The sequence below is a fragment of the Chiloscyllium punctatum genome, chromosome 5 (assembly GCF_047496795.1).
Source record: "Chiloscyllium punctatum isolate Juve2018m chromosome 5, sChiPun1.3, whole genome shotgun sequence".
In the NCBI taxonomy this organism is placed as follows: Eukaryota; Metazoa; Chordata; class Chondrichthyes; order Orectolobiformes; family Hemiscylliidae; genus Chiloscyllium; species Chiloscyllium punctatum.
Window position 1 is genome coordinate 78973523 of NC_092743.1, and position 12879 is coordinate 78986401.

The window sequence follows — 12879 nt, forward strand, 5'->3', positions numbered from 1 at the left end:
GCATTAGAAGAGATTTTTTTAACCTAAATTAATTCTCTGCTGAGTAACTGACTAAACATATTAATTCTGAGAAAAAAAATGTAATTTTTAAAAGAACTATTGGCTAATGGAGCACAAAGTGTGATGTTTAACAGTATTCGAATGTATGGAAAAAGAGACATGAGATTCGTGGTTTTCAAACTTACCCATTTTTACATAGGTTAAAAGGAAATGAACAGATGAATAGGAAAACAAGTATCACTGACAGTATTTGCATATTTTGGTGCAAATACATGGTGATGAGTGTGTCACGGGTAGGAAAAAACAGCATTGGGTAATGCTAATAAGAACAGAAGATCTATGAGTAGAAGTAGGTAATTTAACCCCTCAAGCCTGCTCTGCCATCTAACACCATCATGGGTGATCTCAATTTAGCGTCAAGTCCGTGTTCCTGCCCACTGTCCGTAACCTTTCAACCCATGACTAATTAAAACTCTCTCTATATCCTCCTTAAATTTACTAATGCCCCAGCATCCACGACACTCTGGGATAGTCAACCCCACAATTTCATGACTCTTAGAGAGAAGTAATTTCTCCTCATTGCTGTTTTAAATCTGCTACCCTCTATGCCAAGCGACCTCTTGTTCTACATTGCCTCACGTATGGAACCATCTTTTCTACACTGAATTTGTCAATCTCCTTTTGTATCATACATATCTAAATTTGATCTCCTCTCGTTCTTCCAGATCCAAAGAGAATAGTGTGTATAACTGACTCTTAGCCAATTCTAGTCTAAACCTGCAACTTGAAGGTGTGCAAGAGAATCCAGCAGTTGAATTTCCTGACTTTTCTTCATCCTTATGGCGAACTCAACTTCTTGGATTCAACAGCAACTTAGCAGAGATTGATAGGTCATGGAGTGAGACAGTCTATCATTCTGTTTGCCCTTGAAAAGTATTTTTCCCTTATGCTATCCTAATTTTGTTCTTTTTATGACCAAACCAAAAGACAAATAGTTTATCTGCCAGTGCATCTATGTCCAATTCTGACAAATACAATAGTAATAGGGGTAAAGTAATAGCAGAAAAAGGAAATTTCAATCGCATATACAGGGTAATATTTATTATATTCTTGCCAATATTTCTTTATCACAGATTAACCTATAACCAATATTTTAGTGGAATGTTTTTAAATGTCCATTAATCATAACAATTGTTTGTGATCTCCATTTGTTACCAGAATTCAATGTCATTCATTAAGGAGTTAAAGTGCACCCTAACTATATGAATTCTCACTGTTGTTTTTAGGGAACAAAAATAAAACACCTTACATCTCTCAACATACTTTGTAACCTTCTTGTTGGGCTTTCACCATGTGGGTGTCTGCGTGGCAAATATGGTGAAGGTTGAGGAAGTGGCATTGATGAAACGTCGTGCGTCTGGAGTTTATACCAGTGTGGTTCATCATCCAAAAGAGCAGTTTCCAATTCTATGAGAATCTGAAATCAGGAAGACAAGGAACTAATAGTACTGTATGTCAGCAATATAACATAATGAAGAAACCTAAGAGAAGTCATAAAATATTCAAAATGCTTAAAAATATTAGTTTTGAGAAAACACATGACATAATATTTCAGAAACTGCAATGAAAAAAAATCATAATGATTTTCATTAAAATATGTATAATATTATTTCTCTCTGGGTTAACTTAAGTAGAAATCAAGACAAAGAGCTATGGGATATGGCATTAATCATAACTCAACCTACATCATGATCAATCATACGTGGATACATGTTGCATCTTCTAACTCTTCACACTGTATCTGTTACTTATGTAATGTATATTATCTCATTATTTACTGGGAATTGCCTGAACATGCAATATGGTGGACCTACTTAATTTTTTCTTAATAGCGTTACCTAGCATTCAAGGGCAGAACTTGTCTCAGTTGATCATGAGTTTGGATATAGATCGAGAAAATAAAGATTCTAGATGGCATTCAATAAAATTTCCTGCAAGTAGCTTGATGCAGTACAGGTGCATGGTAAAAAAGAAATGCAACTAAGTTTATGAGCAGATTTGTAGTTCGGATGCTCGTTGTTGTGGTTCTGTTCGCCGAGCTGGGAATTTGTGTTGCAGACGTTTCGTCCCCTGTCTTAGGTGACATCCTCAGTGCTTGGGAGCCTCCTGTGAAGCGCTTCTGTGGTCTTTCCTCCGCCATTAGTAGTGGCTTGAATCTGCCGCTTCCGGTTGTCAGTTCCAGCTGTCCGTTGCAGTGGTCGGTATATTGGGTCCAGGTCGATGTGCTTATTGATTGAATCTGTGGATGAGCGCATTTCCAGCAACACATTTTTCAGCTTTCATTAGATGACTCTCAAGAACCTCTTGTTCTTGTCACATTCAGTGGGCACCAAAGCACTCGTAATAAATGCCTGGAGCTTCCCAGACAGAAATCCATCATACTGCCATTATCAAAAATGAAGGGCTTCAAATTAGTCAAAGGATTCAGATTAAATTTCCAAACCATGCAATATTTACACATCATCTGAAAATTTGTGAACGATTCTGGTAATCACCTCACACAAATCATGATAATGGTCCTACCTTGTCTCTTTGGCCCAGTGACAGAGGGAACATTTGGGCCATACTGATGGAGATGCAGCAATGACTGGTGCTAACCCCACAGATATTTCCATGACAAGGATGATTTCAGTTCCAAGCTAAGGCAAGTGAGCGTATTTTTACCCCTTCATCTACGACCACAAGGGTAACAGCATGTAGAAGCACTGATCGGGTCACTGGGGTGTCTTCTTCGGTTGTAGTATACAATTTTTCTTTCAGAGAGCTATGTAAATAATGGCATTCCAAGCTACAATTATGAGACTCTTTTAATTGCGGGTTGGACAACAAGAGTTATGATGTGGTGAGGAAAATAGGAGGTTTCTTAACGATAATGGCAAAGCCTTCAGTGGATGTGTACCCTTCATTGGAAGTAAAAGATTCCAAGTTCCAGGCTGAGTTCCTAATGGAAGTGTTCGCACAAAGAGGTCAGGTTGACATCCTTTTATTTCCTGCCTGTTCATATGTCAGTCTAAATGCCTCTTAAGTGTTACTATTGTATCTGCTTCTGCATCGTCCCTTGGAAGCACATTCCAGTCACCTACCATGAATTGTGCAAAACAAAACTTGCCTCACACGTTTTATTTCAACTTTCTACCTCTCACCTTAAATCTAAGTCCCCTCAGTATTTGACATTTTTACCCTGGGAAAAAGACTCTGACTATCCTCCCTATCCATGTATTGCGACACAGCAGTGAACCCTTCTGTTAATTAAACCAAACATCTAGAAAAGCTTACCTCACCTCATAATCTGTTAAAATATGAGTGACAGGGAACTCCCAAATTCCACTATTTAAAGAAAATAATATCAATTTATTCTTTAACTCTAAAAGTGAACATGAAGCAACAACTATTCACAACTCTAAGCCCCTTCTCCTTCTCTTAACTGCTTATTATCTGCCTCCAACCTAACAATATACTGTTCCGATAAAATATTTATTAAAATTGCATCAACTTAATTTCAAAACCGTACAGCAGCTGTCATCTTCGGTGCCTTTCTTCTTCCAGCTGATGATTTCTCTGGGTTGCCTTCGTTCATTTTACTGCAAATATATTTCATATGAAAAGGTAACTTTGATAGAAAGTGTTTCAATATCTTAGGTCTCCTCAATGACAGTTGTTCTGTCTGATCTTCAAAATGCTTGCATTTTTATATCCCCAACATTGGACCATCTCATTGGTTCAATGTTGGCAAAATAATAAATTAAAACTTGATTATATTTTAGTATCCTGGGGCATAATTTAAACAGATTGGCTAAGTTCGAATTGTTGTCAAAACAGCAGCCAACTCAGATATCAGCTTCACAGCCAAATGTTACATATTTTCAATTTTCCAGTACACTCCGAGACTGCTCTTACAAGCTTTCAATGCATTCACTCTCTCTTAAAGGTACAGTACACACCTTCAACTTCATAATACATATGCCTTATAATTTTATCTACTTCTACCAGGTTGTCACTCAGCCTCTGGTGTTCAAGTGAAAAACAATCCAAGTGAAAATCCAAAATCAGGTGAAATGTTCCTGAATACAATGGATATGGCATTAATCATAACAACCTACATCATGATCAATCATATGTGGATACAAATTGTATCTTCTAAGTCTTTGCACTGTATATGTTAGTTATGTAATGTGCATTATCTAATTATTTCCTGGGAATTGCCTGAACATGCAATATGGCGGACCTACTTAACTCTTTCTTAATAGCGTTACCTTGCATTATAGGGCAGAACTGCTGTCATTATGTAGTATGAAGACATTCAAGAATTGCATCATGCTCAGTCAACCCCTTGTACAGCCAGAGCACTTTGGTATTCTCCACTTCCTATTTCGCCAATGAGTTGACTAGTTCCAAACTGTTACCATCTTCAAGAATCATTTTATGGACTGCCAGTAGATTACGACAATGAAATGTTGCAGAAGTGTAGGGGGTCACCCATCCAGTCTAGGCATAGGAAACACATCTCAAGAAGCCCAATTGCTTAGTAAATGGTGATCCTGGTAAGCAGGTGGCTTTGGTTATATGGTCTGTGTATGGGGCTTTTGAAGTGGTGAATGACAGAGAAACATATAAATTGTGAACAAGAGTAGAAACTTCAGCTCAAAGCTGCTCTCCCATTCAGTATGATTCTGGTTAATCTTCTTTCTTAATGCCATACCTTTATCTTTAGCCTCTCCAAATCTTACTATTGTTTTCTTAAATATATTGAGTAATTTGGCCTTCTCCACCTTCCGTGGTAAAGAATTCCACAGGTCCATCACCTTATGTGGAGAAATTTCACCTCATCTCAGTCCTGGTGGTCTAACCAGTAACTTGAAACTGTGATTCTTGATTATAGATACCGAAGACAGGGTAAATATTATCTCTGTATTTAATGTAATGGAATTTTATATGTTATAATCTGATTCCTTTACATTCTTCTGAACTCCAGTGAATAAAGGCCCAGTCAACCCAATCGCTGGTCATACAACAAACCTGCCATCTCAGAAATCAGTCTGGTGACCCTTCCTCCCTTCCCTCTATCACAAGTGCATTCCTTCTTATATATTTTGTATAGTTTTGGTCTCCTTACCTAAGTGGGGTTGAAATAAAACTTTGTGCAGCTACATATGATTTCCTTGATCCTGTGCTCAAACTGTCTGGCAATGAAAGCTAACATACAATTTGCCTTCCTAATTGTATGCTGAACCTGCATGCTTGTTTTCAATAACTTGTGTACAAGGATACTCAGGTCCCTTTGTACATCAATATTTTCCTATCTATCAACATTTAAATTATACTGTCATTCTGTTTTTTCCTATCAAAGTGGATAATTTCACACGTGTTATTCAATTTCCATGTACTTATCCACTCACTCCATTCTTCTAAATTACCCTGAAGCTTCTTGACTTTCTCCCTCACTACTCATGAATCTTCAGAGTTTTGTGTCATCAGCAAACTTTAAAACATTACATTTGACTCCCTCATCCACATTATTGACAGCATATCATAAATATTTGGGGTCTAAGAAATGATCCATGTGACAACCTAGTGGTCATTGCTCTTCACTCCAAAAAGAGTCATTTATGCCTGCTCAAGGTTTGTGCCTTTTTAGCAGTTTCAAGTCCATGTATGCACATTATCACCAATTCCATTTGCTTACATTTTACACTCTAACCTCTTATGTGGGACTTAATCAGATTCTTTCTGACAATGCAAATACACATATCTATTCTACATGTTAACATGATTTCCCTTTCACAACTCCAATGCTGGCTTTGTTGAATCCCATTATTATTTTCAAATGGTCTTGCTATCTTGCATATCCCTTAATATATATTCCAGTATTTTACCTACGACTGCTATCCAGTTAGTTAGCCTGCATTTTCATGTTTTCATTCTCCCTTGTTTTTGGTTTTAAGTTCTGGGGCTACATTTGCCTTCAATCTGTTTGGACTATTCCAGAACCTATACAATTTTGGACGATGACAACCAAAGTATTTACTATTTCTATACACACGTTTTTCAATATCAGAGATTATCAGGTCCTGAGGAATTATCATCTTCCAGTGCCAACTCTTTATAAAATTAGTACTAATTTCCTTTAAATCCTCCTTCTCAATGGACTCTTGCTTCCCTGACATTTCTGAGAAGTTGTTTGTGCCTTCTTCTGGGAGGACAGAACCAAAGTAGACATTTAATTATACTGCCATTTCTTTGTTCTTCATTATCAATTATCCAGCTTCAAATTATAAGGCCCTAGTATTGGTTTTCACTAATCTTTTACCTTTTATCTGCTTATAGAAGCATTTTCAGTTGGTTTTTATGATCCATGCAAGTTATTCTAATTCAATTTGTCTCACTGAATCAATTTTTTTGTTTAGTAAAGACTTAAAAAAATTCTGTATTTTTGATTGGGAATTTAAATGGGAGAAGGACTGTTTTAAAAAAAAACACAAGGATTGTGGAAGTGTTTGTTATATTCTTTAAAAAGCAAGATACCCACAATTATTTTAAGTGTGGATTACAACTATTGCTTGTTAATGGTGGAAGGCTACTACATATGTGCTTAAGCTAGGGAATTTGAATTGATTGGATTTATTATTGTCGCATGTATTTAGGTACAGTGAAAGGTTTTGTTTTACAGGCAGATTTACCATACACAGTGCTTTAGGATATTACAACAGAATGAAAAGTAAAATGTTATGACTGCACAAAAGGTGCATAAAGAACAAGATCAACATTTGAGAGGTCCATGCAGAAGTCTAGTTACGGTGGAGAAGAAACTGTTCTTGAATCTGTTGATATGCGTGTCTCAGGTTTTGCATCTTATACCTGACAGAAGAGGTTGGAAGAGATTATCACCGGGAGGACAGGGATCTTTGATTACGTTGGCTGCCCTCCATAGGTAGAGAGAAATATAGATTAGGGTGGTACATGGCTCAGTGGTTAGCACTGCTGCCTCACAGCTCCAGGGATGAGGGTTCGATTCCAGCCTCGGATGAATGTCTTTGTGGAGTTTTCACATTCTCCCTGTCTGTATGGGTTTCCTCCAGGTGCTCCAGTTTCCAATCATTGTGCAAAGATAAAAAAAGTTATAAGTCACACAACACCAGCTTATAGTCCAACTGGTTTATTTGGAAGCGCAAGCTTTCACAGCACTGCTCCTTCGTCAGGTAGCTACGCTTTGAAAGCTTGTACTTCCAAAAAAACTGGTTGGACTATAACCTGGAGTTGTGTGATTTTTAACTTGGTCCACCCCGGTCTAACACCGACATCTCCATTTCATGTCCAAAGATGAGCAGGTTAGGTTGATTGGCTGTGCTAAATTGCCCACAGTGTCCAAAGAAGTGCAGACTAGTTGGCTTAGCCATGAGAATCACAAGGTTACGGGGACTGTAGTGGAGGGGTGTGGGTGGGATGTTCTTTGGAGGATTGGTGTGGAATTCATGGGCTCAATAGCTTGCTTCTGCACTGTAGTGATTCCATGATTTTTTGATCTATCATCAGATAGAGTCTATGGATGGAAGGTTGGCTTGCGTAACAGACTGGATGTGTTCACAAGATTAGATTAGATTTGAGTCCCTACAGTGTGGAAACAGGCCCTTCAGCCCAACAAGTCCACAACGACCGTCCGAAGAGCAACCCACCCATACCCATTCCCCTCCATTCACCTAACACTACTGGCAATTTAGCATGGTCAATTCACCTGCACATCTTTGGACTGTGGGAGGAAACCGGAGCACCTGGAGGAAACCCACACAGACACAGGGAGAATGTGCAAACTCCACATAGACAATTCTTGATAATTTCTTATGGTCCTGGGAACAGCAGTTGCCACACCAAGACATTACACATCCAGATAGAATGCATTCTATAGCACATCCATAAAATTTTGGAAGAATCTTTACAGTCATGTTGAATATCCTTAGCCTCCTGAGAAAGAGACATTGTTATGCTTTCTTGACAGTAATGTCAATGTGGGTGGACCAGAACAGATTGTTGATCATCACTTCTAGGAACTTGATGCTCTTGGCCATCTCCACCTCAGCACCACTGATGCATACAGGGGCATGCCCTCCACATTGTTTCCTGATGTCAATGACCAGCTCTTTTATTTTGCTGATGTTATTTTACACCATGCCACCAAGTACTGTCTCTCTTTCCTATCTCATTGTTTCATATCTGGCCTCCAACAGTCATGTCATTAGCGAACTTGTGGGATGAAATTTGGACATGCAGTCATAAGTGTATAGGAAGTATAGTAAGGGGCTGAATATGCAGCCTTGTGGGGTGCTGGTGTTCATGATTATCATGGAAAAGGTGTTGTGTACTAAGGGAGATTTGGCTAGCAACAAATTGCTGGCTGGTTTGTGGAATGATGACCAGTTGTTGATCACAAAGGCTTTGTCTGCCAACAACTATGGTGCCTAAGTAGCTGAACAGTTTGTGGGTGTGAACAATTATTCTAGCAGGCTTCAGATCTCCAGAAAATGAAGTGCTGTCTTTCTTTGTCTTGCACCTTTTCCAAGAATTCATCCACCATCATATTATTACTCAACGCAATATGACCAGTCTATTTGCTATTACATGCATCTCTTACATTCTGATTATTGCCATTCCCTATCTCACTATTCTACGAGGGCCGAAACAGAACACCCCATAAAGTTTACCTTGTTGCTACCCAGCTCCACATGGCTGATTTTTCTTCTAAATTTTCTGAGCCAATATCTATTCTTAGTATAGTAAAGATGATATTCTTTATTAACAATCCTATCCCCTTGCCTATTTCCCTCACTTTTCTTTTTGCCTGTCCTTCAAAATACTGAATCTATTTTATATCCAGTTCTCAGTCCATGTCAACCTGCAGCCAGATCTCTGCAATTGCAACCTTATTTTGTGTGCTGTTAATTTGCCTGTTTATTTATGACTATTCACTGTATTCAGATTGGTACCTTCAGGTTGATCTTTTTAACATTTTTACACATTTTGTTGTACAATGACACTATTTGCGCTAGAACTTGTTTCCTCTGCCTTCTAATTTTCCCTTCTATTTTTCTATCATTCATTTCTTAGCCTTTTCATTTTCTTGTATCTCTCCACTCAGAATTCCATCTTCTGCCATTCTAATTTAAACTATCCCTGATAAAACTAGCAAATTCCCAAGCAACGATATAGGTTCTTATCCCAATGGGGTACAACATATCCAGATTGTTTAGATCCTAACTTATTTAGAATCATTCCCAATATCTCAAAGTCTAAGGCCCTGCCTCCAACACCATCCCTCCAGACATGCATTCGTCAAATCTGTTCCTGATCCCGTGAGCACCTGGCACTGGGAGTAATCCTAAGATTACTACTTTCAAGGTCTTGCTTTTTAATTTATTTCCTAAGCTTCTTATATTCTGCTTACAGATCTCATAAGTCTTTTTTTTTAATCCATGTCATGGATATTAACATGAACCACAACTTTTAGTTGTTCACCTGCCCCATGGAGATGTTCTGCAATTGCTTCATGAGATCCTTGATGCTTGCATCAGGGACAGGCCACATCCCATCTTGGTTTCACATCTGTGGGTAACGATACATCTACCTGCACTTTTTACAATTAATTCCCTATGACTACCCTCCTTCCATTCACTACTCTCCCCAGCCAGCCTGACCCTGAGAAACAAGGGCAAGTAGCTTTCTACTGTACAGTCCTTAAAGTTGGTCTATAGTTTAGGGTAAGTAGTGTTTAAGGGAGAAGGTAAGGTAAGGTATATGATATGTATTTAATATTCTTTACACTGGAGGTAGTAAATGTAAAGGGAGTAATTTAACAGTAAGTTATGCAGAGTAACTTGGCCAGGGAATGTTCCTGTGTGATGCAATAAGTCAGGGACACTTCCATTGTCCAGGCTGACAATGTCTGCAAGAAGTGCCTTTAGCTGTTGCAAGTTGGTGCTCTCAATGCATATAAAAGCTGTGCAGCAGAAAGGGAATGTGTGACCGACACAAAATGTTAAAGATACATAATACATGACTCTGCTGAGTCCACCTTCCCCTCCAATAGAGTTTTCTTTTTGGATCCTAACAAGGGAAAAGTTTTCTCAGGAGAATTTCATGAAAGCCTCTTTTCGAATATAGGTGTCTGTCGTAAGTTTGGTCCTGTTTATATGTTGAAGGCATGTTTTTGTGTTGCATGATATACCCACAGACTTTAAGGACTGGAAAAAAAAGCTTTAGCGCCTGGAATAATGCCAACTGTCAAAAAGCAAGTATAAACATGCAAGAGGTCATTGTTATGGTTACAAAGTATTAAAGCCCTTCTTGTTAATTATCTGATTGTACGAACATCGTTGACACTCAATGACATTGACAGCATAGAGGCCATTTTAGCTAGATATTACAGTGCAGTCAAATCTGCAGTGGTCAAAAAATATCTGACTACACTAATCCCATTTTCCAGCCTTTGGCCCATATACCTGGAGACTATGGCAATGCAAGTGAATATCTAAATACTGCTTAAATGTTATGAGAGTTTCTGACTCAATGGCCTTTTCAGGTAGTGAGTTCTACACTTCCATCACCCTCAGTGAAAAAAAATTATCTTGAAGTCTTCGCCTTCTACTTCTTAGCGTTATGTTCCATCTGCCATTGCTCTGTCTACCTGAGAGGTTTGTGGATTTCATTTTGCATCTTCCAGCTGTTCTTCCCATGATTTATAACCCGATCAATCTTTGTGCAAACTTCTTAATCATATCAACAACACTTAAGTTCTATTAACACCATACTTAACACCACAGATAGCCACTTCCCCAAGCACTGAACACTGTGGAATCCCAATGGAAGCAGAATTTGAATTGCAGCAACATGTTTACACCATCACCCTCTGCTTCCTGCCACTCAGCTAATTTTACATCCAAAGTACCACACTTCCTTGAATTTTATGGTGATCTAATTTCTTAATTAATGTGATACACATGACCTTATAATAAGCTTTGCTAAAGCTGATGTACACCATATCAAATAGATCATCAATACTCATGGTTTCCTCCTCAAAATAATCAATAAAATTTGTGGATTGTTGCCTTCCCTTAAAAGGTGCAGAATGCTTACTCTAAGTGCAGATGTATTCTGCCCTCAGAATTCCTTCTAATCACTTTCCCACCATGGAGGTTAGACTGACTGGCCTATAATTTTCTGATCATTCCTTCCTCAGTTTATAATAATGATAATGTTGATAGTCCACCATCCTCTGACACCTCACCTGTAGCCAGACAGGGTTTAAAAATTACTGCCAGATCTTCCCATATCTTCACTTTGTTTTCCTTCAACATCGTGAGATAGATTTCATCTGGCCTGTGGATCTATTCAATTTTAAGACGGCTAAACTGACTAATACCTGCTCTCTCTGGTTTGATTTCTTTTAATACATATTTTACCTTCATAAAATTAGTCTTTCCCCAGCTTAGAGCTTTTACTCCCAGCCCATATTTATTCTTTTCAATAATCACCCTTAATCTAGTTAAATTCTCATTACTATCTCCAAAATGATCTGTGATAGACATACCTTCTGCTTGGCTGGACTAATTTCCAAAATTAGGACAAGTACTACCCACTCCCATGTTGGGCTTTCTACACAGCAGCTAAAAAAAAGCCTCCTGAATGCAATTTTAAAAATTAGTTTCCTTCATACCTTGCACACTAAAACTATTTCAGTTCATATTTGGGTTGTTAAAACCCCTAAATTACTGCCTTTTTACTTTTACACTTTGGAAATGTGACATAAGCAATCCTCTACCTCTCCCTCAATGTTTGGGATCTTTTGTACACACAGAATGTTTGCTTCTTTTATGCTTTTTTATTTCTACAGCTGAATAAAGGCAATGACAGATGTTTGAGGGAGGAGCTGGGTACAATTGGCTGGGAGAGGACCTAGCAGGAAAGACAGTGGAATAGCAATGGCAGGGGTTTCTGGGAGTAATTCAGGAGACACAGCAGAGTTTCATCATGTGGAAAAAGAAGCATAGCACAGAGACGATGAGGCAACCACAGCTGACTAAGGAAGTCAGGGATAGCAGAAAAGCAAAATAGAAAGCATATATAATGTGGCAAAGAGCAGTGAGAAACCAAGCAATGGGAAGCTTACAAAGACCAACAGAGTACAACAAAATAAATAAGGAGGGAGATGATTAAATAGGAGGGTCAGCTAACCAGTAATATAAAGGAAGACAGTAAGAGTTTATTTAGATATATAAAGGGCAAAGGAGAGGCAAAAATGGACATTAGGCCACTGGCCACACTGGACAGATAGTAGTGGAGAATAAGGAAATGGCTGAAGAACTGAATAATTACTTTGCGCCAATCTTCATGGTGGAAGCGTGTTCAGAAGGGATTCCCGAGAATGGTCCCAGGAATGAAAAGCTTAACATATGAGGAACATTTGAGGACTCTGGGTCTATACTCAATGGAGTTTAGAAGGATGAGGGGGAATCTAATTGAAACATACAGAATACTGAATGGCCTGGACAGAATAGATGTTGGGAAGATGTTTCATTGGTAGGGGAGACTGGCACCCGAAGGCACAGCCTTAGGGTAGAGGGAAGATCTTTCAGAACAGAGATAAGGAGAAACTTCTTCAGCCAGACAGTGGTGAATCTAGGGAATTCATTGCCACAGAAGGCTGTGGACGCCAGGTCATTGAGCATATTTAAGACTGAGATAGATAGGTTCTTGAGTATTAAGGGGATCAAGGGTTATGGGGAGTAAGCAGGAGAATGGGGTTGAGAAACTTATCAGTGATTATTGAATGGC

The 12879-nt window shown here is 38.6% G+C and overlaps 1 protein-coding gene across 7 annotated transcripts in view; it reads right to left on the reverse strand.

The window, feature by feature from the left end:
• rims2a (regulating synaptic membrane exocytosis 2a) overlaps nt 1-12879 on the reverse strand; it is a 1169411-nt gene that overhangs the window by 418785 nt on the left and 737747 nt on the right. For all 7 annotated transcript variants that reach the window (XM_072570612.1, XM_072570611.1, XM_072570619.1 and 4 more), the window contains one exon: nt 1324-1477. In XM_072570612.1, the coding sequence (XP_072426713.1) occupies nt 1324-1477 (154 nt within the window). The remainder of the gene's footprint in view (nt 1-1323; nt 1478-12879) is intronic.